The 27,391-nt window shown below is 41.0% G+C and overlaps 1 protein-coding gene across 4 annotated transcripts; it reads right to left on the bottom strand.

Annotated features, from left to right (window-relative positions):
- Positions 1 to 367: 367 nt before the first annotated feature.
- On the bottom strand, positions 368 to 25,699 carry LOC125427155 (prostaglandin reductase 2-like). 4 transcript variants are annotated; one of them, XM_048486251.1, is made up of 10 exons: positions 25,616 to 25,699; positions 21,780 to 21,855; positions 18,603 to 18,721; positions 16,893 to 17,087; positions 16,051 to 16,221; positions 14,835 to 15,044; positions 7,332 to 7,453; positions 6,169 to 6,256; positions 5,790 to 5,829; positions 368 to 957 (listed from the first exon to the last, which is right to left on the bottom strand). In XM_048486251.1, the coding sequence occupies exons 2-10, from the start codon at positions 21,814 to 21,816 to the stop codon at positions 893 to 895; spliced, it is 1,047 nt and encodes a 348-aa protein (XP_048342208.1). In that variant the 5' UTR covers positions 21,817 to 21,855; positions 25,616 to 25,699; the 3' UTR covers positions 368 to 892. The 4 variants fall into 4 exon arrangements, with proteins under 4 accessions (XP_048342208.1, XP_048342209.1, XP_048342207.1 ...); XM_048486252.1 differs by having other exon boundaries at positions 25,631 to 25,699; XM_048486250.1 differs by having other exon boundaries at positions 25,491 to 25,685.
- Positions 25,700 to 27,391: the final 1,692 nt, after the last annotated feature.

Here is a 27,391-nt window from a genome sequence, read left to right as displayed (position 1 = left end):
ACATAGATAATTGTGAAACTATTGTGAGGTGACCTACCATCAGTTTCATTTGGGCTACCAGGCCTTGTGTTTCTTTGTTGTAGTATTTGCATTTTGCATGCATACATGCTATACCCATAAGTAGAGGAATATCATTAAAATATTCCTAAACCGCTGCCATTTCAGATTTTCTCCACACAAAGATCCCAAGACTTGCGGAGTACTCTGCTCCAAAAGTTTCATTTTTATTTCTTGCCCCTCTCTCCTCACACTTAACTCCTTGTGCAGATTTATTCCACTCCAAACAATCTTCTATTTGTTGAACTTCTTGAAACTTAGCACAAGTTTTTGTGTACATAGTTTTGCAAAAAAAAAAGAGATTAAAGTCTTTTTCTCAATGGTGTATGTTTATTTTATAACCCTTTTGCTAGGCAGAAGAGATACAAATTCATAGTTTTGAGAAGTGCAAAACCAAGCATCTGTGTTAATACCTTCTAGACAGAAAAACTGCCCAAAATAATCTTAAAGAAACCTCTGGAAGAGCATGATGATGTTAATGGACTAATGGAATTCATTTACAAAAAAATTTAAACATTCCATGAATATGATACATAATTTAAAGCTAATCCTTATTTCATAATGAATAATCTTTGGACTATAATTATCTTAGTAGAAAACTATCTTTAGGAAATTATTTCCTCAAAAAAGCATTTTATTTAAAAATTAAAATTTTAAAAATCTGGTATAAATTTAAAAAATGGATTTAAATTTTAAAATTTTTATTTTTGAATTTATTTTTTAAAAATGATTTCTATCCGATCTTGTTATTGCAAATAGTATCTTTAGCAAAACAAGACAATACCTGACTTCTGCAAGTAGTTGCTTTTTCTATGTAACAGTAAAGATATTCAACTTAGTCAGAAACATGTACAATCTGTTTTCCGATGTTGCCTCCACTCATCATGGACACGAAAGCGTCTACAAGAGAACAAAGATAAGAAATCAAGCTATCCTTATGCTACTATTTCTTCAGTATAACAGCTTTTGATGTGGATAAAATCTTATTGATGAAACCATGTCAGTTCCGTTGACCCAGCTGCCATTATATGACTGTGTTATTTATTCCATTCTGCCAACTGGACCTGAGATTTGCCTCAGGTGGACAACTTTGGGGGGGCCCTTTTGGAGATCTATGATCAGGCAATGTCCACATTACCATTTGACCTAGTGCACGCAACCTCTGTGCAACTTTGACAAGTGGATTGACACCATTTTACCATGAAGGTGTCTTCTCTTTATTGAGACGAGGTCATCCAGAATAGTTAGATCAACCGCCAATTGTTCCAGGCAGAGCTATGCAAATTTTGAGGAGGCTCTCCTGGATGGCAGCTCTTGGGGTAAGCTTTTTTAAAAGGGATTTAGTATAAACTGTTGTGAATTGTTTATTATGGATTTGTGAAAAATTCTTGTAGATTAAGGGACTGAAGAAGATTAATTAAAACAGAAAAGATAACTGGGATTCTGTCTGTCTATGATCATCATGCCTGAGCAATTTGTACTACAATGGCCTTTTAAGCAATGCTTGCCTCCAACTACTAGGAACAGAAAAACTCTCTTTTATGTATATCACATATTGTTAACCAAGATAAAGATTCTGTATTATAATCTCAAGATATTATACATTGTTAACGAACAATAAGATTTTTATCAGTATATGGTATAATAAAAATGCATATTCTTTATGAGGAACTGTTTTCCGATTGGTTGTTGTGGGTTTTCCGGGCTGTGTGGCCGTGGTCTGGTAGATCTTGTTCCTAACGTTTCGCCTGCATCTGTGGCTGGCATCTTCAGAAGTGTATCACATAGACTTCCCTCCATGATACACCTCTGAAGATGCCAGCTACAGAGGCAGGCAAAACATTAGGAACAAGATCTACCAGACTACGACCACACAGCCTAGAAAACCCACAACAACCAGTTGAATCCGGCTGTGAAAGCCTTTGACAATACATTGTATCCCTCCTTTGATTTGCTACTCTCAACACAATTTTGTTTTTTCATATTACTAAATGTGTACATGTTGCCCACCAATATGATGTACTCGTATAGAGAAGGCAGCTGACATGGCTGCAGATGTGGTAAAGGGTGCCACAATGAGAGCTTGTCTTTCATAAGCCTCCTGTATGCACAACCTCCTCCATGCCTTTGAGACTTGCTTCCCAATATTATTAGGACCATAAAGGACAAAAAGGACATCTGTGAGGCACAAGTCCTTGCTTCTGTAAATGTAAACCTTTAAAACCCTGTGTACATCCAACATGCCATTCCTTCTTTTTTTGATGTACTGGCCTTGAGGAAAACAAAGGCAATATCAGAGGATGGTTTAACTGAAAAGCCTACTGTACCTTTGGCATAAATGATCAGTCAGTCCTCAATATCACTGAATGCTTCTGAAAGATACACAATTCCTTCTGAACCAATGAGCTCCCAACTCCAAGACTCTTCTAGCTGATATTATGGCTGCCAAAAAATCTACCTTCAATTATAAATACTTCAAGTTTATAGAAGAAAGGGGCTCAAAAGATGACTTTGTTAGCCCTTGGAGCACCTTTCCCAAGCTCTATGAGGGGAAACAATGCTGAACTGGGGAAGCTGGTTGAGAAGTTCCCTTAGACTGAATCTTTTCACAAAAAGGACTATGTCCTTATAAGATGGACAGCATTCTTTTTGGCCCTTCTTAAAAGCCAACCAGGTGTGTCTATATATCTTCCTGGTGGTAGGACTGTGTGTTTGTACCATCATCTATCAAGTCCTTCAGAAACCCTGAGTTTTCTAGTCATTGCAGCCAGGCCATCTTCAGAAGTGTGATGGGGCCTTGAAGTAGAAGGTCTTGCATCTCCGGCAATCTCCAAGGAGTGGTCTGGGGCAGACTCACCAGCTCTGAGAACCAATGGCAACTTGTCCTTCTGCCTGCTCTTCGTAAAATCTCGGTAGCTGTCAATTTCTCCCCAAGGAAAAAGATCCATTACTGGAGTCCTGAATCTCTGCATGAGCTCTTGAAATACTGATCCATTTAAAGACCATTCCCCTTGGTCCATGCAACTTCACCAATATCTGCTTGGATATTATCTCTCCCCAGCACATGTTGCGCCCATAAACTCTTGAGATGACTCTCTGCTCAGTTCAGGAGAATTAGCAATTCCCTGTGTAAGGAAACCATCCGCAGCCACCAATACCCCTGCAAAGCAGGCTGCTGTTCCGATGTTATGTTGGAGGAAGCCAGAGAGGCCCAGGGAAAACACCAGAGTCCAGTCAAAAAAGGTGCAGCAAAAAAAGGTGGAAAATAGAAGTGTGGATGAGAGTAGAGATTCCTGCGATCTAACCTCCCCATCCCCCAACAGTTGAGAGAAGATGGTATAGTCAAATTTGTTGGCAAACTGTCCCCATGGCCCCAGAAACTGAGGGAAAGATGTTTCCTGGATTCGGGAAGGCTGACCACAGACACCTGGGCCTTGTTTGCTCCACTGATACTGTGGTCTCGGCACTGCTTCTCCTCTTCCCTGGCGGCCTTCTTCCCCAGACCCAGCATGGTAGTGGGATGCTCCCAGCAGTCCCTGGGATATAACTGGTGGGTCAAGGGCCAGGTCAAGAGCCCCAGAATGCTCTGCCTGAGCCATCTGGCTCCTTGATGGTCCATAACCTTTCTGGTGACTTTTTCATCTTCCATTATATCACTGAAATGAAAAGGTTGCCTTTGGATCTTCTTCCTTTGACAATATTGGAAATAGCCAAACTAGCTCCTGTCTGAAACAGCAGGGCTATCCAGACTAGAAAGGACAGCCCCCTGCCATCCAGGAAAGCCTCTGAAAAAATTTGAGTAGCCCTGCCTGGAGCAATTGGGGATGTAATCTAACCATTCTGAATGATTGAAGTCCCATTGAAGGAGAAGATGTGAATCACCCATTCTCCAGGATGGTCTAATAATCTGCTGCTTCTATTGTGTGTTCTCCTTAAGCAACAATTTCCATCTGCAGATCTTCCTTACTTGGCCAAAGCCCACATCCTTTTTTTCAGCACACCTCTGCTCATCCTTGTCTATTTTTGTGCATCCTTTGCTTCTACCACCCCATCCATGATTACCTACTTCTTCAATTATATCTGCAAAAATCAAAGGACCTAAGGTTTATGAATGGTAGTTCAAGTCTTATCTACTATATCTTATTCCATCCTTACTCCAAAGAGCTCAGAGCAGCATAATGGTTTTCCCTTCCTTCATTTTATCTTCTCAGCAACACTGTCATGTAGGATAGGTCCAAAAGAGAGTGGGTGATCCAAGGACATCCAGCAAGTTTCATGGCTAAGAAGGGATTTGAGCACAGACCTCACTAGGCCTAGTCTAATAACTACACCCCACTAGATCTCAGATCAGTAGGTTTGCAATGTATGAAGATTTACATAATCTATTTAATTTCCTAAGCACTAGCCCTGCACACATACTTGGGAACAACTAAGACAGTGGTTCTCAACCTTCCTAATGCGGCGACCCTTTAATACAGTTCCTCATGTTGTGGTGACCCCCAACCCTAACATTTATCCATTTTACAGATGGAGAACACTGATGCAGAGAGTCTTAAGTGACCCCTGTGAAACAGTCGTTCGACCCCCAAAGGGGTTGCGACCCACAGATTGAGAACCACTGAACTAAGAGATCCCACCCTCCTTCATCTATATACTCAAAAACAAGTAAGAAATAATGGATTGGATCCAGATTATATTTTCCAATGACAGAATGGATCTTCCTGCAACCCAATGATTTTCACAAAATACCGCTCAGTGAAGGGGGGGGGGGAAGGTAAAATAAATGAATTACATAAGGAGGATCTGCAGCAGGAGGAACTGATTGATTGATTTTATACTCCGCTCTCCCCCCGAAAGCAGGTCCATATATAAATATAATTTGCGTAAAAATATAGTTTAAAATAATTAAATATAAATTATCAAAATACAGTAGTCTATAAACCTACAGTGCTAAAACATGGCCAAGGGTGGGACACCCCCCGCCCTGATTTATAAGAAAAGGTGAGGGAAAGAGAGAAGGAAGGCCAGCAAGATGGATACCTCACTCCCATTGCTATTCTCAACTGTAGGCCTGGTGGAAAAGCTGCGTCTTGCTGGCATTGTGGAATTGAAATAAATCCCACAGGGCCCCGGTCTCATTTGACAGAGCATTCCACCAGACTGGCCCCAGGGCCCCAGGACTGGCCCCAGGGCCCTGAAAAGGCCCTGGACCTAGTTGATGACAGCCAAATGCCTTTTGGGCTAGGGACCAACAGTAAGTTGTTAGCAGAACATAATGCTCTTCAGGGGACATATTGGGAAAGGTAGTCCTGCAGATATGTTGGTGCCAGTTAAGGGTGTTAAATGTTAGAACTAAAAACCTGAAACAGATCTGGTCTCCACTAGAGCCAGTGCAGCTCATACAGTACTAGACAAACTTGGTCTCTCCACAATGTCCCTGTAATGACCTGTGCAGCCGCAGTTTTGAAAAGTTGGAGTTTCTGGATCAGGACCAAGGGCAGCCCTGCATGGAGTGAATTACAGTAATTCAATCTGGACGTAAATCGGTGAAATTATCAGTTTGGCCTGGATCCAACCCAGCATTTGAATTGAAATAATTTTCAGTCTCATAGATTCGTGTGAACATGTTTTAGATCAGGCTATCACTTCACCTCATTTAACCTGTTTCCATGTAAAGTGAACATTTCATAACTTTGGTATAGCAGAGTACAGGTGAACCAACAATGTCTTACCTCCAGTGTTTTCTAAGCCATTCACAACAGTCTCTCTAACCTGTAAAAAAAAGAAAGAGAGAGAGAGAGAGAGAGAGAGAGACTGGTTTCCATTTCATCTTCTAAAAAGAACTACAAAATTCTTAATTTATCAGAGAACAAGGATAAACTTAAGTAGATAACCAAAAGATGTTATCTTAATCTCAACTAATTCTCTAGATAAAATAGCTGTATTAAACAATAAGGTGGTTTATAGAAAGTATCTACATTTATTGTCAAGAGGGTTAGAGTTGAATATTCATAATTACTCAAGAGTCTACAGAATAAATTAGAAAAATATTTCATAGAAGGGAGTCTCACTTGCAGTTTACTAACAGTTACCCTGAGATTTGTGACCTACCTTCAGTTTTCCCTCTTTGATCCACTGGCAAAGCTGGGCAGTACAAGCTGGACATTTGTCCATGTAGTTCAGAACTAGAAATCTTTCCCTATGAAAGATTTGAACAGAAGTACTGGTTATATTCAGCCTAAATCCTTACAAGCAGAGATAGCCAAATAGTATTTGTGTGAAAATCTTTTACCATTTGTCTCTGTGTAGTATGTTGTTCGAAAACAAAATAATAAAATTACAATATCCTGAAAGGATGCTGAGCACAAACTTTGCTATGGATTCAAACAAACAGTACTGTCTTACTATCTGTAAATGAAACTAATTGCATGGATGAACAGGCTAACATTTTAATTTAGTAGATCAAGCATTGCTGATCATCCAGATGGATGAAAGTATTCCAAAAGTACCCCAGAAGTTGTACAGTAGCCAATACACACATAAATATGCCTGTGGATACAAAGTGGCCATCAACCTGGATAATTCTATTAAACAAGTGCCAATGCTCATCTTAACTTCTACTGTGACATGTGGCTCCTGTCCTGTTTCCTTGTGAGCACAATTGAGCAGACAGGATACCCCTGTCTTACTGTTGCAAGAATCCCAACTCCTTTTCTTGGTCTGGTTTCTGATTTCGTCTTCCTCACATCCTGGCTTCCTATTTCAGCCTCCTGTTAACTCTGGGTTGGGACTGAGCAGGAGGCTGAAATAGAAGGAGGAGTTTAGAGTTATGCTCTGCTTTTCTCAACAGTAAGGAGTCTTACAAACTGAGAGTTCTGACTATCCCAAGGTCACCCAGCAGGCTTCATGTGGAGGAGTGGGGAAACAAACCTGGTTCAGCAGATTAGAGTCCACTGCTCTTAACCACTACACCATGCAAGAATGGGCTGGTCCCCCCTATCCATCAACAGAAGAATCTGACGGTTTCTAATCTTTTCAGCTTTCCCATCTGCTGCACACATCATCCCAGCAGCCATTTCTGACTATCGTTTTAGGAACAGCTACAAGACCGGTTGGGGGGCTGCAATGGGCAGGGAAAAGTCACTCCATTCTGCTTCTACTATGAGTGGAGCTCTGAGGAAGACCATCATTTCATCTCCCTAATACAACCTTCAGACAGGTTTTGGGCCTATATTTGGTCCAGATGGTGACAAGGGCTGGTAAAGGAGAAATACCTAGTGATGTTCCGTGCTTTCCTTATTTCCTCTGTTGCAGGAGGGAGTGGAGGAGGATAAGGCACATCTTTGTTGTACTGGGAGATCTGCCCACATAAAATGATGTGGCTATTTGGATTCATCTGTTAGAAAAAACAACAAGAAGAAATGCTACGCTTCTGTCTTGCTACGAGATTAAATATGTAATCATAACAAAGATACCAATCAAAATATATTATCTTAGAAAAAATTGGTGCAGAGAGATAGAATTGGTCATTATGTGTGTAGACATTTGAGAGGGAGATGGTTGGTTGCACATCAAGCAATGCATTCTTGGAAGAAAATACACAGTCTAATAGAAGAAAATACACAGAATAATAGTTTTCCATATTTTACCTTTTAAGAAATCCTTTCTGTATTGGCATTTCTGCTGAGGAACCTTTGTGTGCAGCAGAGGCATTTTAGAATGTGTCTTGCATGCATCTGTTTTTAATGAAGTGGATCCTACATCCTCCAACTTAAATGGCTCTGCCTCTAAGGTAAGTCATATTACTGTAATATAGTTGTCCTGGTGCCCACATAATCTCTTAATTTGACATAACCACTAGTTGACAGCAGGTCAGTGGAGGCCAGTTACTTATAGGAACCCTAAGATGAGGAATTTAAAAGTTGGAGTAATCAGATCTGCCCTAGGTGATAATTTCAACTTGTGGATCACAAGATACTTGCTACTCATTCTATGGCCCAAGGAACAAACCCATATGGTGTTTGAAAAACTAAGTGGAGTAATTATCATGGTGTATTAACGTTTGTGTACACAAACAAACACCATGACTGTTGAAGGCTTTCACGGCCGAATTCAACTTGCTGTGGTGGGTTTTCCGGGCTATGTGGCTGTGGTGTGATAGATCTTGTTTCTTACCTACAAGATCAACCAGACCATGGCCACACAGCCCGGAAAACCCACCACAACCAATACACCATGATAATTACCGCACTTAGTTACAGGTTTGTAAAAACAATGGCTGGTCTTGGCTTCTTTTCTGCCGTCTAAATGAAGTCCTCTGGCTACTGCTGACCACACTTAGCAATATCTAATATAGATATCTTCTCTGTGTCTGCATGTTTGATCTCTCTTAATAAGGAAATAAAGCCTATAACCTACACTGGACAAAAATGAGTCCTTTCTCAATAAATGTACATTAACATCAGTAACAGGCCTACCTGCTATAGTTATCAGCAACAGAGAAGACAGATAGTGGGAGAGTAGAAGGTTGCTTCTTGGGTAATAAACAGTTGGCCAAAACTACACAGGGAAGCTGCGAAGAGGCCACAACACAAAACTTCCAGGATGACAGTACCCAGCAGAAGAGGTACGTGGTGGCAGAATGCCCAAGTCCACCCAGGGCCCATGCAGGTAAGAGACTGACTGGCCCAGAGAGATGACAGCAGAGTGAGGAAGAGGAGGAAAGTGAAGAATGATGAAGTAGACAGGCTGGAGCACCAGATACTTGGGTGCTCCTCTGGGTTGGATCATATCCTGGATATGTCTGACAACAGCCTCTACCCTATATTGGAAGGTAATGCACAATGTGGCCCAAATCCCTGTGAGAAAGGGAGAAGAAGATCAACCTGCAATGAAAACTTTGGTGAGCCCCCTACACAAAACCTGCAACCTTCTTTCTTAATGAATTGTTCATGGTGCTCCTTCCGATTGAAATTACAGTTCAGTTCACATGGGGCGCTGCCAGGCTAACTAGGCTTCAACAAGGCCCATCATGAACATGCATTTTAGAATGCACCCAGAATATCCTTGCAACTGCATACTTGAAGGGCAGCTTGAGATTGGTAAACAAACTGTCCAGCATGAAAACATGTATACTACTACTGCTACTAATCTACACATAGAGGAAACCCTGATAGGCTTACAAGGGGCCCTGGGACTTCCTGGAACAAAGTCTGAAAACTCTTACAGTAGATTGTTAGGCAGGGAATGGCTAAATATGCCAATGAAGAGAACAGTCTAAGGAACAGTGTATGTTTATTATCAGTTATGAAACAGAGCTAAAGAACATTCAGTTCATCTGGTCTACATTCTGTTACAACCACCAGAAATGTTTCCTTTAAAGCATATTCTTATATGAGAAAAAACCCACAGCCGTTAAAAAACTGAACATCTCCTAAATCTCAATCAAAGCACAATAAAATAAGGAAACTTGATGCTAGCCACTTTAGCCCAAGCGGAAAATGCAGAATACGGGTTCTTCCCAAGCATGGAACATAGGTCACACCAAACATACTTTAAATTCTTGCAGCATACCCTTCCAAGTGCCTTTTCAGAAATATTGTTAAGTCCTGTGGCCACGGTATACCATTTGTCACCTTTTAAAAATCTAGTATGATTTACCTGTATATGTTAAAATGTGTATCCTAACAGCGAGTCTAGGTGTACAATCACATGGTGGATTACGATACAGACAAAAATGTATTTACTTGAAACACATGTATACCACCTTCCCTGTTCTCAAAGTGATTCTTTTAAAAAAAATATTTTTATTGATATTTTGGAATTATTACAGATTTATATTGTACATCTTATATTTCATCCTCCATATCCTTTCCCCCTTTTTTTCTCCCTCCCCCTCTTCTTTTCTTCTTTAGATGTGCAGCAGCAGGTCCATTCTTTTCAATCTTCCTGTCCATTTTTCTTCTGTAATTCCAATTTCGTTTAACCAGTCTTTGAATTCCATCCAGATCCACTTCATATCTTTTTGTTTTTCTTGCCATATTTGGTTTCTTGACATTATGTCAAAAAATTCTAATTGTATTTGCTCCCTCAAAATGATTCTTAACAATGCATAGTAAAGTTTGTTCAAGCACTAAAATCTTCAAACCAGACCATCATTTTAGCAACTATAAGGAACTCTTCAAATTCCTGGAAGTTTTTTAAAAGCTGACCTTAAAAAGTGTACAGTGGCTGGATTGGCTTCACAGGGAAAATGAGCAAAAGCTGTAACAGATTTTTTCCATGAGCAAAAGCCATAACAGATTTCCATGAGCAAAAGCCGTAACAGATTTTTTGGATGAAAGTAAAACTTGCAGTGCTCTGAAGGTGTTAACATCTAAACAAATAAGTAATTACTATATTGCTCAATATTCTTCTGATAAAAACTTTCACATCCATGCTGACTTGGACTCTACATTAACAGTGACAGGGTCAGATACGGCTAAGGTGTCAAATAGTCCAGTCGTTTGGGATGCTTTTCAGTTAATTCAGTCTGTGGATGTGGACAGGGCTTTGGAGATTTGAGGCCTATTCCTGAGAAAGGTGATCAAACTGGTGATGGCTGGAGAACTTCAAACCTTCCTAGACAAAGTAGGTTGCTTGAATCCTTTCCAGATTGGCTTCAGCATGGTTTTGGGATTGGAACAGCTTGGAAAAGAGATCCCATTAGGAAGAACTTCCTGAAAAGCTGTTTGAACATGGAATATGCTGCCTTGGAGGGAGGTGGAATCTCCTTGTTTGGAGGTTTTTAAACAGAGACTGGATGGCCATCTGTCAGGAGTGCTTTGATTCTGTATTTCTACATGACAGGGTGCTGGACTTGATGGCCTTTGTGGTCTCTTCCAACTCTATTATTCTATGGATTACCCTTGTGGATAACCTGCACCAGGAGATAGAGGGAGTAAGACTGCTGATTCTCCTAGAGCAGGGGTAGGGAACCTGCGGCTCTCCAGATGTTCAGGAACTACAATTCCCATCAGCCCCTACCAGCATGGCCAATTAGCCATGCTGACAGAGGCTGATGGGAATTGTAGTTCCTGAACATCTGGAGAGCCGCAGGTTCCCTACCCCTGTCCTAGAGCTTAATGACTTTCAATATTATCTACCATAAAATCCTTCTGGACCTCCCTTATTGACTGGGATGCATTGTTTTGCAATGGCTTTGACTCAACTTGGAGGGTGGGTTTCAAAAGTGGGTCCAGAGGGGTTGCTTCTCAGACCCTTGGTCTTTGGAGTTCCATAAGACTCCATCTCATGCCCAATATTTTTCAATATCTATATGAAATGGCTGAGTGAAATCATCTGGAGATTTAGGCAGGGTTGTCCCCAATATGCTGATGAAACTCAGCTCTACCTCATGTTTCCATCCAATCCCAGGGAGGCAACAGGAACCCTGAACTGGAGCTTGGAGGCAGTGTTGGAGTGGGTGTGGCAGGGGCGTACCTAGGCAAACTGGCGCCCGGGGACAAAACCTGAGTTTGGTGCCCCCCCCCCCGCCCCCCCAGCGTATGGGCGGCCACCCTCCCCCACCATGACCAAACAATGATTTTTTGTACCAGCTCACAAAACACCTCCCACTCCCAGCAAAACGTATTTTCCTAATTTCCTAATCACAACAATCCTAGGAGGTAGGTTGTTAGCCTGAGAAACAACTCCAAGCCAGTGCAAGTGGGTATTAAGCATGTAAATCTCTCACAAATCACCCCCAGCAAAACATTTACCAAACAAATGTCAGCATCATCTTTCACAAAACACCTCCAGTGGAATCCACCCCCAAACAGCATCACTTTCAATGGTGTTTAAACTAGGGAGCTCAGATTCTTCTTTTAAAATCTTACAGCTTTTAAAGGGAGAATCTGGGGTCCCTGGTTAAAATAAAATTGAAAGTGATGCTGTTTGAGGGTGGATTCTCCCACCCTGAAACAGCATCACTTTTTTGAGGGGTTGGAGATTCCAAGATGAAACAAATATCATATTCGGGCTGAAATCTGGAGCAGAATTTGGGCACATCTGGGACAAAAAAATTGTCCAATTATGTCCACACCTGCCCAAATATGGAACAAATGCAAATGCAAGGTATTTGGGTTTTTGGTGTTTTTTTTGGCCTGCAGGGAGCGCATTTTTAAAGCTAGCGCTACCATGATTTCAGGGCATCATACAGAGACTGCCCTGATGATACCACCCAAATTTGGTGATGTTTGGTTCAGGGGCAGCAAAGTTATGGACGCCCAAATGGAATGCCCCCATCCCCATTGTTTTCAATGGGAGCTAACCTGAGATCGGGGCTACCCATTTGAGGGACCATAACTTTGGTCCCCCTTAACATAACTTCACCAAACTTGGGTGGCATCATAAGAATAGTTAACAGATGATATTGACACCGTGAAATTTTGGTGTCAATAGCTTTAAAAATACATCCTTTCCAGGCACCCCAAGAAATTTGCCCAAGATTCTTTGTTTTGCAGTGACTTTGCTCCATTGTAGCTAATGAGGAATTTCTGAGGCAGGCTGCACATTTTTGAAGATAGAGGCACCAGACTTTCAAGGTGGCTCCAAGAGGCCTTGAGTAATAGCATCCAAACTTGGTGAGCTTTGCTTCTGGAGGGGGGGGGGAGTTGAGAGAGTTCTGAGAGAACTCAGCCCACAGGCTTTCATGTGCAGGAGCGGGGAAACAAAATAAGCCTTTTGGGGGCCCATAAAATTGAACCCCCAGAAGCAAAGGTCTCCAAACCTGGATGCTATTTCCAGGAGGCCCTTCTGGAGCCACCCTGAAAGTCTGGTGCCTCTATCTTCAAAAATGTGCAGGCTGGAACGTGAAAAAACACTTAAAATTTTAAAACACACAAACTACCCTGAAATGTTGGCGCCCCCCACATGACCAAATGGGGGCGCCCGGGGACATAGGGTACCCCCTGTCCCTAGGCAGGAACGCCACTGGGGTGTGGGATAATAAACTGAACCTTAATCCTCACAAGTGCAAATTAAGGTGAACCCCAGCCTGGATAGAGTTGCACCCCACTTGAAGAAAAAAGGCCATAGTTTCAAACTTTCAGGACTCCAGGCAACTACTGGATAAGCAGATGGCAGCTGTGGCCATGAATGCTTTCTACTAGCCCTGACTGGTTAGCCAGCTGAAGCCTTTCCCTGGCAGAAAAGAGCTGGCCACTGTGTTGTAAGCCACATGGTTACATCTAGGTTAGATTACTGCAGTGTGCTCTCAGTGAGGCTGCCCATGAAAAAGGTCCAAAAACTTCCACTGGTGCAGAATGCTGCATCCAGGATGTTGACTGGAGTGCGTCAGGGGCCATATTCCTTCAGTTTTGACACATCTACACTGGCTCCCAATTTATTTCCCAGTGCAATTCAAGAGCTGGTGTTAACCTTTAAAGCTCTAGGTTGTTTGATACCAACATACCTAAAGGACCACCTACTTCCTTATGAACCTACTCAACTGCTACGGACATCTTCTCAGGCCCTGCTTAAGATGCCCCCACTTTCTGAGATTAGGTGAGTAGCAAATGGGAACAGAGCCTTCTCAGGGGTGACAGCAAAATTCCGGAACTTCCTCTGCATAGCTGATCGCTATTGTTTATTTTAAATGGGTTTTAATTGTATGCTGTATCATTGTATCATTATGTTGTATCATTATGTTGTTCACCGCCCAGAGCCCTTTGGGGGTAGGGCGGTATAAAAAACTCAAAAATAAATAAATAAAATAAATAGACATGCCTGTCGCAGTAGGTTCTTGTCTTCTACCAGTGGATGAAGACTTGTTTTGTTTCACCTGGCATTCCCTCAGTGATCCTCCCTTCCTGCCCTGTTTTGTTTGTTGTTTTTATACACACAAATTTTATTGTTATTTAAATTTGGCTTTAATTGTTTGAATGATGTATTTTTGCTTAGTTTTAATGGTTTTTTAAGATGTGTTTTTATTCTGCATAGTTTTAATCTGTTAACCATCTTAGTGGCCCTAATAAGGGCAGAGAAGCAAAGCATAAATTTCATAAATAATAATAAAACAGAGAGGCATTCCTTCAAGTTACATGAATTCAAATCATGTAGGGCTGTAAGGGTCAATGCCAGCACTCTGAACCAAATCCTAAAACTAATCACTAAGAAGAGATATTATGTGCTCTCTGTAGCCAGAGATGATATGAACTACCTGATTGCTGCCTTTTGAACATCCAGATGTACACAGGAGGGCAGTGCACACCCTCAAAAGGAAAAAAAAATTAATACAAAGGATGTCATTGCAGAGATACCTATCTGCTTTTTGGAATTTTTAGTGCATGGTTGCAGTGTTAAGTGCACAGTAGTAGTACAGTGGAGTAAAGCACGCACTATCAAGAACAAAATATGAGCCAAATCAAGAACTTAAAGACTTACAAAATGACAGAGAGATTTGGCAGACAGTTCATCAGTAGAAAGTTGGATACTGAATATTTTTCTACTTTCCTATTTGTTCCTATAATTTTCAGTTTACTCCAGCATTTCAGAAAAATCATGTTTGTTTAACACTTCAAGAGATTACACAAGGGCCATAAAAAAGCATATTACTTGAGCAGGGTTATGCAGAAGAAATATCATGATAAGATAAATACATAAGAACAGCCCTGCAGAATCACACCAGTGGTCCAACCAGTCCAGCATACTGTCAGCCAGATTTACAGTAAAATCTCACCAGTGTCTACGAATCTGAAGTAACAGCAGGGAGGAGGCAGAAATAACAGCAGACTCACGTGAGCTATCACTGCATCACTGATGTCTCCACCAACATTATCAAAGTACACATCCACTCCATCTGGGCACAGCACACGCAGCCGTTGTAATACGTTCTCTTCCTTATAGTTGATAGCAGCATCAAAACCCATTTCCGAGACCAAAGTCAAGCATTTTTCATTGGTTCCACAAATTCCAATCACTCTGGAACAGCCCTCCAGAAAACCTATCTGTGGAAGTCCCATAAAAACAATCACAGGCTGTCAACTGTTATACAAACCCTTGTCCTACAGGTTATTAGAAAAAAATAATCTAATTGACCTTCATTCAAAGAGAAAGTCTTGCACTCTGCACTGATCTTACAGAAAACTCTTCACTTCAGCTGAGGCAAAGACACAGGGATCAGGCCAGTGACTGCCAATTGCTTCTTGGCCCCATGCAATAACCCACAGGAACATGCAGGATCATGCTGAGATCACATGGAGACACAGGTTGGACTATCTGGTGCCTCCATATTCAGACAGACATGGTACTGTGATTTGCTTGGAAAAGTGATTATAGATTACAGTAGCTGCCTGCCCACGCTCTACATGCAAGAACCTGTTCACGCAACTCAGACTACCTCAAGCAGATCTCAGTCCCCAAAACCACCCTCCTACCCCTGCAATGTATGGATAACCCTATAAGGATCACTATGGTAACAACAATAGTACTTAGCATTTGCAAAGTGCTCTCAGTGTTAAAAATGTTTCACATGTATTTATATTACTATTATCAGAATTTCTGTGCAATCCCAGCTGTGCCCATACACTTTACATAAATCCCCCCGCTGCCAACTTCAGTTTCAGAAATTCCTGGAGATTTGCGATTTGGAACGGGAAGAGCATAAATTGGAAAAGGGAAAGAGCTCAGAAGGTGCATGACTCAATAGAGTCTACACTTTAAAGCTGCTATTTCATCCACAGGAACTGTTATCTGTAGTCTGGAAATCAGTTGTAATTTCAAGACTCCAGGCCCCACCTGGAAGATGGCATCATTATAACTAGATCAGTCAACCTCAGCTTTGCACCTGCAAGATGGAAATAATAGTATGTATCCTCATATTTCTAAGCAGAATTCTTGCACTATTCTAGAGATAACGCAGCTGTAGAAGCATTGCTCCAACCAGCACCCTAGTGCAACATGAAATACATCCCCAGCTAATATGGCCCACATCAAATGGTATAGCATGCTCACCTGCCCAGCCAATGAGCCACAGGCACCAGCAGCTCCACTGACAACCATGGTTTGGTTAGCACCCCGAGTCACATGTCCTTTCTCTCTTATTCCTATCAAAGCAGTCAGCCCGGTCAAGCCAGCAGCACCCAGAAAGTAGGAAAGATGCCCATCCACGAGCTGCGGATTAATCTGAACAGAGACAAAGTGCTGAACATTCTCCCAGTATGCTTTTAGCAACCCCAGCCAACCAAGTCAGGATTCATTCAACCAACTTTCATGGAGACTTATGGCCCTGCAGATGGGACAAGATGTTTCACTCGCTTCCATTCCTGACTGCCATTCAGCTCTCCTGCTGCAACCAGATATATTCTACGACAACCACACAGCATTCACCAGTGTTTTTTAATTGAATGATATCTAACCCCCCCCCCTCAATTTAGAGTGCATTCCTTTAATACTCCCATACATAAAACACTCTGTAGAGATAACAGATAATTCTGCAGATCCCCTGCAATTGTGCTGGTGGTCCTTCATATCCCAAGTGCACAGGCTACTTGGACGACATGCAACAGAACTATGTCCAATGGAATCCAGAAGAACGAGCACGTAGGTCACTGCAAGAAAGGTATAAAAGAGCCTGCCTCAGTACAATGATGCAGTCGCCTGCAGGGAAGGAGTGAGTTCCCATGGCTTGTCACCATACCCTGGGCGAGCAAATGATATTTTATTTCACCTAATAACTAAGTGATAAAATGATAAGCCCTTTCAAGGGTAATCAAGTGGGCTTACTTAATTTTTCCATTTTGTTTTCACAAGAAATCGCTATCTTGAATAATTTTAAGAATCCTTCCTAGACACACCTTTTCAAGCTGCTTTCCATCTAAAATGGCCTTAGTCTGCCAGGGCCAGTTAAAGGAAGTTACAAAATCTCCAAAGGAAAAGCAGGCATCTTTGCTTTCTTCCACAACACCAATTCCTCCACCACTGGCAACTTCAGACAACTTCCATGGTTGAATGTAATCAGAAGATCCACAGTCCTCATTCATACGACAACGCTGAAAGATTAAAAACAAAACAATAGTGAATTATTCCAAATACATGAACAGTCAGTAACATCCCCACGCCCCATCTTTCCTTTTGGTCTGCACTACAGGGATATTCATTTGTCTGCATTAACACGCACAATCAAAACATACCCCTGCTAGACTCAGAGCATTGATGTGAACCAGGGCTGCTCTGTCCACTTTACAAAATAAATATTTTTTTACCAAATTTGTACTGAGACTCTCACTTACAGCTGTGTAAAGGATTCAGATTCAATTATTATTATATAACCTGTTTATTTTATAGACTATTTGTTAGCACACTCAAATGTTCTTAAGCTTCCATCATCAGAGGTATAAAACCTACAAGAGTAATTGCCTCTATTTCCTTGTCATCTTGAGTGCATCATAAATGTTGACTGAAGGTGAGTGACATGGAAATTAACCCCACCCTTTCTCTGTAGTAACATGAATACATGTTCCTGAAGATGGAGGAAGAGGGCAGGGAAAAGGGCAATAAGAGGAACGAAGGAAAGCATCAACAGCTTATTTGGTATGCTTAAATAAATACTCCTTTGGACTAAGTAGAAATCTGGTTAAAATTGAATATTATAAATCAGTTAATTGCAACTAAGGGAGTATGATCAAAACCTAGAAAAACACACTCTTGAGATTTACAAACAACTCAAGGGGGTGCAGAAATTCTATGAAATAATTAAGAGACTAAAGACACCTGAGTTACAAATCTCTTCTAGGCTACTGGAATAACCTGCAAATTCTGTGTAGCTTTCAAGCCCTGCTTTTGGCATTATTTTGAGTTTCTTATATGCTTTATAAAAAGCTTCACTTTTTCTGTTTAAAAAGTAAGCGTAAAGAGAAGATTTTTTGAAGTCAAAGTGCTAAAATAACATTTCTAAGACTTGTTTTCTCAAACTACTAAGAGAACCAGCAGCCTAACCTACCTCACAGGGTTGCTGGGAGAATAAAATGGAGGAGAGGAGATTGATGTAAGCTGCTTTGGGAGAAAGGTGGGGTAGACACAAATTAAATAATTAATAAATCAAATGGTTGTGACTGGTCATTTCACTTATCTTGCACACATTCGAGCTTTGCATAGCAATGTCATAGAGATTACTTCTTGCATTTTATGGCTATGGTCCAATATTTATAGTAGCTTCTCTGTATCTAGGTATGTATCTCTAGGGAAAGGACGCTGCACACATCTAATGATGTGGCTCTAGTCTTCAAAATTTATGCGACTATAAATGAATACATTTTCATGATGTCACTAGACTTTGTTTGCTTTGTACTAACGAACAGTGCAGTCATATGAACAATTACTCTAGCCTAAGTTTACTGATGTTAGTGAGCTCAGACAGGAATAACTGCATAGAACTGCTGTGTAATACACTGCTCTTCTGGTACATTTCCCTTGACGTTCCTCTAGGTCACAAAGTACATTCCAAAATAATCTTATAGTTATGAGGCAGAATGTACTTGATGTAATTAAACAAATTTAATACCTACCATGTAGGGATCCACAGATAGATAAAGTGTACGAACTTTTACTTGACCATCTGACATTTTATCTGGTAGGGTGGCTTCCTCCATGTGGAAGTTTTTTGCGACTGGCACGCCACAGATGCCTAGAAGCAACCAGAATTCAGGTTTAATTATCATGATTTATCATAAATCAAAGACTGCAATATCTATAACACCTTTCAAACTAGCTACTTTGCTGGAGAGGTGTGTCACATAGCTCACAAAAGACCAAACTGCTACAAATCGCTATCTCCTCTGCATAAATGACATAGGGCCTGCCTTGTCACATTCCCAACAATACTTTTTCCTGTCTCTGTAACTTTCAGTTCTATGACTTTCCTTTCATCCATGCTGAATGTTTGTACATCTTATTTATTAATTTATTCCATTTATACCCTACACCAAAGTTCCAGGGAAGCTTACATAGTGGGATTAAAAGCCCCATTAAAACATACAATCCTAAAAACATAAACATTAAAACCACCATAAAAACATCCTTTAAAAACAGTCTATAAAAACATCATTAAAAATCTCAAACCCCCTCCAGCTGGCATCAATGTGGGCAACCATGGGGGTCACACATTGAAGGCCTGGGTAAGGAGGAAGGTTTTAACCAGGCACTGAAATCCATAAAGTATTGGTGCCTGGCAAATTTATGCAGGAGGCTATTCCACAGCTTGGGACCTACCACAAAAAAAGTCCTCCCATGAGCCCCCTTCCACTGCACCTCGGCAGCAGAAGGGATCACCAGGAGGGCCTCCCCACTTGACCTCAGTGCACGGGCCAGTTCATATGGGTAAAAATTGAAAAACATCTTGCTGCTTCTCTTGCCACTATTTCTACTTTGCATCCCTTATCTAGATAGGAATCACTGCCAGGGGTGGGGGTGGGGGTGGGGGTGGGGGTGAGGAGGGCTTTGCCTTTGCTACTGAAGTGCATACCTCAACACAGGCCATCTGCCATCTTCTTGCCTTGACCCAGGCCCACACCCCAGTTAAGTCCAGACTCTATTCGGGATCCACTACCAAAACAATACCACTTGGCTTTGCAGTAACAGTGTCCTTTAATGCTTCACCTGTTTTCTTGAACCACAAAGGATACATATCCTTGCCACTGAACTAAGTGCTATGTACTTCTCAGTAAAGTGCTTGGGGTTGACTCTAAAGGAGATTAGATTTCACACTGATTTCAAAAGAATATGTACAGAAAATACTACACTAAGCAGAGATTTCAATTGAGCAATGTGCAAAAAGCATTCAAATGAGCGGATAATCTAACTGTGCTCCAGCATAAAAAAATTGTAATAAAGCTTTTGGACATCTGCAACTAATTAGTTTCAGAACAGGGATTTGAGAATTATTTTCCATACTTGTTTTTCAATAATGTCAAAAATATATGAGTAAAAACTGAAAAACATTGGGATCAGCTGTAAAGTGAAGGTGCCCACCTGTTTTAGACACCCGATAGGAAAGAGAGATTAACAGCTGGCCCAAAGAACATGTGTAATTATTTCAGACTCTGTAGTTCAAAATGTGGAATTAGTTGCTTGTACAGAATCTGAACCTAGATTAACTGATAAGAATCACTGAGGCAAGTACAATTTATACCACCACTTATCAGCAACATACTTGCAAAGAGAAAAGCACCTTAAAAGTTTATCCTAGAATTACTTCTCCTCTATACTACCCTAAATAAACCATCCAGAATGAAACATGAACAGCATTGGTGTATTATTTATAAATAACTGAAATCATTCACAAATGTAGATTGGCAAATTAAACACAATGATACAACTCACAAAGAAAAGTTGGCAACCATGCTTTCATATAGAACAGTCCATAAACCACTGTTGACTATGGCAGTACACTCTCCAAATTGAACAGAGACACAGCTCACAAAAAAAGTTGGCAACCATGCTGTCATATACACCCATTCACAAGTGTATATATGGCAGTACGCTTTCAAACAGAACAGTCCATGAGTCCATAAGTCACTCTTTTGTTATGAAAAACATCAGAGGTAATCTTGAAGCTTTAGTCAGTAGTTAAAACAGCCAGATATTTTCTAGTGATCTCACCTCACTAAAATACGTTAAATAGGCATCTGGCTTGTTTCTTATACTGTGCATTAATAACAGTGAAATAAACAAAATACAACCACAAAACCTAGATATAATATCATTAAAGGGAGAAAAACAAACTTATATTTACCAACCCTTGGGCCACTGCTAATCTTTGCTCTGCTGCCAGCTCACGATATCTGCTAGCTTGCAATCTTGAAGCTACCCACTTAAATACTGTGTCTTCTAACAAGGCTCAGAGAAACTTTAACAAAGGACTGAAAATAAAAATCCAAAAACTGAGCCAACAGTTCTAACAAAATTTGCAGGCCTGACACTATGGGTTTGCCCAGCAATGGGAAACCCTCCTTATGGATTTTATGCAGCATTTTAAAAATGAGCAACCTAGGTTGGTCATTATATAGAAATTTATATAAACGTAATTAATGTGATCCAACCACAATGCATCCTGTACAGTGATTTTAATAATGTGTTGTACATGCTGTGTGGGATTAAAATCCAATTGTTCATAAAAAGAACCATTTTCTAATTGTTGCTGTATTTCTTTTACATAATCCTCCTTACTGAAGATCACTATGGTGCCTCCTTTATTGTATGATTTGATAATAATGTGTTCATCCCTCTTAAATTTAATCTGTACCAATCTTATATGCCTGGGTAGACTGTTGTAACTTCTGGGATGCTGATAACAGTATATACGAGAAGTAATTCTAGGAACAACTTTTTGGTGCTTTTTTCTTTACAGATATTGTTGGTTTCTGCACCAGTCCCAATTGTTGCTTATTACTGATCCTTTACACAACTTCCTTTACTCTGTTTCACAGATTATACTAATTAATGTGACTGCCTGCTTCAGCTCTTCTATGCTACCCAAGCAAGCAACATTTAATTTTCACCAATACAGTCCTTACAGAAGAATGCCTGCTGTGTATGTCTTGCTGAAAACCTTTGCCGGAAGTGAAAAGGTTTCACTGCAAGCCTATTAACATTAGTGTAAAAAGCTCTCTGCAGAAATCTGACTGCTTGCCAGCTCATGAAACCACACCAAACTCACTACTGTGCTCTAACAAGTAGAGACATACCAGGGCGTGAATTCAACACCACTCTCTGAATAATCATCTTCCCTCCAGCTGGGATGTTGCACAGAAGTCAGTTCCCCTAAAATACAGAAGACAGACAACATTCAGCACAGAAGGAGTTACAAGTCTTAATTTTTAAGGAATCTGTGAGAATAAGAACTGAATAATGTAAAAATAATATCAGGAGTGCATATTAACTCCACAGCTGTAGATAATAGGTAACAGACATATCAGAACGCAGTGTGATCCTAACTGGCAGTGTGATCTTAAGCAGATCTGCAACCTATTGGAGAGGGATTGTGGGTCAATGGGCAGAGCATCTGCTTGGCATGCAAAAAGTCCCAGGTTCAGTCCCTGATGTATCCAGTAAGGATCAGATTGTAGGTGATGTAAAAGGTCTAAGCTTGAGAACTTGGGAGCCACTGTTAGTCCAAGTAGTCTATACTGAATTTGATGTACCAATGGTCTCATTTAGTATAAGGCAGCTTCTTTGTCCAGCAAAGCACTGTGAGAGTACAGGGCAACATTCTGCCTCTAATATCAATGGGAAGTGAGTTAGCAACATAGAAGGTGAGCAACAGATTGGAAAAGCACACCATGTAAAAGAAAGTGGGAAATAGCTAAAAGTGCTAAAATATGTCAATATGAACCATGCAAACAAAAAATCATGTTAAAAATAATTTTAGCATAAATATTAGCACTTTTCTGTCATATACTTCAAAACTGCTCTAACAATGGGAAGGAGTCCAAGACTTGACTGGTCTTGGTTTAGAGACGCCTCTGCAGCCTATGCCTTCCAACGGTACTGGATTCCAACGGCTAAAAAGTAGCACTCTGCTCAGAGCTGCTGTTAACAAAAAATATTATTTCAGTTATGGGAAATTATCCTACAGGTATGCCTACATTTTTTGATGGTACAAAAACCCAAATGAATAATATAATGATTTGTTAATACAATTATCCTACATTTTAAAGAAAAAAAGGAATAAGGCTGCATAGCATAGACATTCTTTCAAATATCTACAATGCAACTCGTGGCCCTCCAGATATTCATGAACTACAATTCCCATCAGCCCTTGCCAGTATAGCCAATGCTCATGTTGAGAGGGACTGATAGGAATTGTAGTTCATTAACATCTGGAGGGCCACGAGTTTGACACCCCTACATAGCTAATCAACAAGAGAAGCAGAGATAAGCAGAGAACTGGCTTTGGGCTACAGTGTGTCACAAGCCATTTAAATCATGTAACCTTTGAAAGCAATATGCTGTTATGCAAGGAACAGGCACTCACCTTTGACTTATGCAAATTCTATTTTTATAGAAAGGATGCTAAATCTGGAACTATGTTGCATACATGCCACCCAGTACATTCAAATGCCTGCCATTTCCAATTGTAGTTTACACAAGTTCTAGGAAATAAACTGTTCAAATATGCTGAGCTTAGCAACACATAGACTATGTACATTAGAGTTTTAATTACTAACATTCAGCTACAGACAACAGGTTATGTAGCTATAAAAAGTGTCATGACAGTATGCCAAGATACTTTGTGAACAATATTAACAAATCATTATATTATTCATTTGGGTTTTTGTACCATCAAAAAACTGACTTATGGTTACCCTGTAGGGCTTTCAAGGCAAGAGACATTCGAAGGTGGTTAGCCATTGTCTGCCTCCCTGTGAGGACCCTGGTATTTCTTGGAGGTCTCCCATCCAGTGGCGTAGCTACAAGGGAGCGGAGGGTGCATGTTGCACCAGGCACGCACCTGGGCGTGCGAAAATTGTTTCCCGCCCCCGTCCCCCCCGCCCCGCCCTGCCTCGCCAGGTCCCGCCCCCACCAGCCTGGCCTGTTTTCTGCTGACTGGAAAAGGCAAGTGGGAGGCCGAGGGGGGAGGGGCCATGGGGGCAGAAAACATGGAGTGCGCATCGGGTGCACTCCTGCCCAGCCACGCCTCTGTTCCTTCCAAATACTTACCAGGCCAAACCTGATTAGCTTTTGAAATCTGACAAGATCAGGCGAGCTTGGAGCTATCCAGATCAAGGCTGCATTATCCACAGTAATGCTTTATATGTTTTTTTTCAAAGCTCACATTTTGTTGAACTAAACATGGGAGGCTGATTAGTTACCACATTCAAACAGATACATGTGAATTTAAGGGTAAGAGGTGAACAAGGCAATTCACTCGGTCCCTTTCAACTCCAGGGAAATATGGGGTGTTACGGGAAAGTACTGAACAAAATAGCCATTTAGGGGAAGAGGCAGAAATCCACATTTTTCAGTTCCAGCCGACTCACTGAGGGAGTACAGTCAGTCAATTCAACAGTTTTCGGCACTAGATACACATGCCAAAGTCACAAATTCCTTTCCTTAAGGGGAGGGACTGTTTAAGCCATATTAATAGCATTGATATAACTATTCTGAAGTATGAAATAGTAACCACAACAAAAATTCTTAAAATACTCTACTTCTTTGTAATGTAATCTTTTGTAATGGGCCTTTAGACCTTCCTTTGCCTGCCCTCACCATACTGAAGTGGTGATATTTTGGATAGAATACTTTTATTCTCTGGATAAAATCATGATGATTTCCTTTAGATCTTGGAAATACACAGGTAGATAAATAGAAAAAACTAGAAACGCTAAGGTGAAGTGGAACCTAGGCTGTGTTGTGTCAAACATCAAAGTACAAATCAAGCAGCTGCCTCTCACAGTTCAGGCCTGAACAGTTTAACCCTTCTAAATCCATCCTTGTCAATGGCCTTAGAAGGGTATAGCTCTTTTTAAGATGGCACTATGAGGTTCCATTCCATTCATACAGAAAGGACAAAATCTTTGATGGAAAAAACACGGCGTACAGGTCTTTGGACAGCCTTCCCAGAGCTCAAAATACATAAAAACGTATCTTTGATGCAAGGAATTGGGGACTTCAACATTTTAAAAAGAGACATGAAGCCATTCTTATTTTATGGAATTGCATGGAACCATGGGGTCAAAAATCAGACTCATTATAACTTATATTGCTGTGGAATTTAGGAGCAAAGACACACTTCTGTTTTTCTCCACTGTTCCATCCCACTGAATTTGAGAGTTTTGAAAACGTGCAATATTTTAAGGTTAGCAACCCAATATAAGTTAATGTTTCACCAGTTCTGTACCTTATCTGTAGTCCACAATCTCTAAGATGAGACAGGGTAAAAGCCAAAATAGGCTGGAACGGGCCAGAACAAGTATTAAACAAACAATAGTATCGCAAACAACAACAACGGCATGTTTTAAAGGCAATCCAGAACACTATGCTGGAAACCAGAATGCACAAATAGCATGCACTTCTTTTAACTTTAAAACAAAGTTTCACAATAAAAGGCAACCAACGTTCAGAATAAACTATAGTTCAGAACCTCACAGTATGAGGGAATTCTAAATGAGAAAGTTTCAAGAGGCTAGTCATGTTGGTCCGCAGCAGAAGAATTCGATTTTAATCTAATACCCGCCTAGACCAATAGCCATCTGACAAAGGAAGATGTGACTCTGGGAAGAGCATGCCCTGGAAATCTTGCTGGTCACTGACGTACTACTGGACTCAAATCTGACTTCAAAAAAATATTACGTCCCCCCAAAATGCACACTTGATTTCCACCAAAATGTTGTAAAACTCTTAAAGGAGCAGGATTCATGCTGGGGCCAAAACAAAGTTGTGAATTCCTAATTCACCAGGAAATCCGCCAAGGAGTCGCCGGGATTCGGGTGTAACAAGCCTTTTCCCGAAGCACTTCGCTAAAGAATTCCGCAAGGTGAAGACCTGAGAAGGAGCAGGTTGCAACATCAACAAGATTCACCCGGCCTTGCCTCACCCCTGTCCCACGAGCTCTGGGACCCGCAGCTACAGCTGAGCCGAAGAGGTCGAGAAAACCCGCAGGGTGTGCCTAGACTGGCTCTTAAAAGGGTAATCCAGGCATTGGTGGGGCCGTTTAAAGGGGCAATGCAAGCGAGGCCTCAACGAGGATCATTATTCGGTTCATGCCCAATATTTAGAAAGCCTCCTAGTCTGAATTGTGGACTAGGAGAGTGAGCTAACAGTTTTATGAAATAGTTTCCGTACACATTCAGAGGAACTCTTTGCTATACTGCCGACTTGATTCATTCCTGGGCATTAAAAGAGTTGCTTACAGTGGTGGGATTCAGCAGGTTTGCACCACTTCGGCAGAACTAGTTGTTAAAATGGTGCTTGTAAACAACTAGTTTATATACCAGGGGAGGGCAGTATATAAATATAATCAATCAATCAATAATAAATAAATAAATTATTTGAATCCCACCACCAGAACTGGTTGTTAAATTATTTGAATCCCACCACTGGTTGCTTACATTACAGGCCGTTAATGACAAGTGAATTCATATTGTATGCAAATACAAAGGAATCTGCAACTCAGATTCAACAAACAAATAATTTGCACAAAAAAGGGCTAGCCATACAAAGACTAAATAATGTAACAGTTTACTAGATTAACAATGTGAACCACATCTACTATGGAGCTATGATGCCTCTCATGCCCCTATGCCATATGTTCAAGTATGAATCACCAATCCACATTCATATCAAGTCCACAAGATTCTCTAGGGAGGAAAAGCCAGAAAAAGCATGTTAAATACTCTGACAGCCTTTCTCTCCACAGGTGTTGATAGATACCCATTCCTTTCATACCTGCTAAACTCCTACAGTTGTGATGAGCTGAATGACAGAACTAGGCCCACTGCACAACGTGCATGGTCACTGAGCGAGCATTTGGCTAGCTGAAGATGCAGTTCTGTTGCCTACACCATACCAGTGGCCACCAGCCCATGCAGCTGGAGGCAGTGGCAAAACTCTTCACCATTTCTGCCATGCTCCATCCTTTACAACATGGCATTGCGTTGGGACCAGGCTCTGGAGCTGTCGTTTCTGAAATAAAGCTTTGGCAGGAACAGGGTCTGTGGACTTTGTTCTCCTGGGTAGCTTGTTGTGCCAAGTGCAACCTCGGTTGTGCAACCCCATCCTTCTGCAACTACCCTAAGTGCCATTGTGTTACCGCCAGGAAAATAAACAAAATATTTTCCTGAGTCAGGTTGCCTGATTACACTGACTCCATGCTAGGACGCAGAGACTTGTGTGTCTCAGAAGCCTTCATAAGACTTGTAAAGGTTGCAAACATATGAATTGTGCCAATGATATATGGTTTCCCTCTTGTTTATGCCATTCTAGGGTGTAATAAAAGCCCCTTCAGAGTTGAATTTATGATGTGCCCACTGTTTAGGGTTTTAGTTTGACTAGGTTCTCCAGTTAGTTTAGGGTTCTGTTATTGTTAGGTTTAGGAAAGTCTTGCCTATAGGTATATGTGTTTATCCCTTAAGGTTTCCCTAATGTTTAAACTTAGAAATGTTATTTTTGAAATTTGTGTCTGATAGCAAAAGCAATAACCTGTAAAGTCTGATATTAAGGGACAAGAAAGTTGGCTCTGGAATGCAGCTTAGACCAACACCCAGCTGACTCCTTAACAAAGACAAAGACCTTCTTTGGACTTGCAAATCAAATCTGTTGTTAGGCACTCCAGAGGGTCCCTGCAGCCGTTGGAAGA

This window comes from Sphaerodactylus townsendi, linkage group LG02 (assembly GCF_021028975.2).
Source record: "Sphaerodactylus townsendi isolate TG3544 linkage group LG02, MPM_Stown_v2.3, whole genome shotgun sequence".
Lineage (NCBI taxonomy): Eukaryota > Metazoa > Chordata > Lepidosauria > Squamata > Sphaerodactylidae > Sphaerodactylus > Sphaerodactylus townsendi.
The sequence above is the reverse complement of the archived record's forward strand: the minus strand, read 5'-3'. Positions and strand labels throughout refer to the sequence as shown.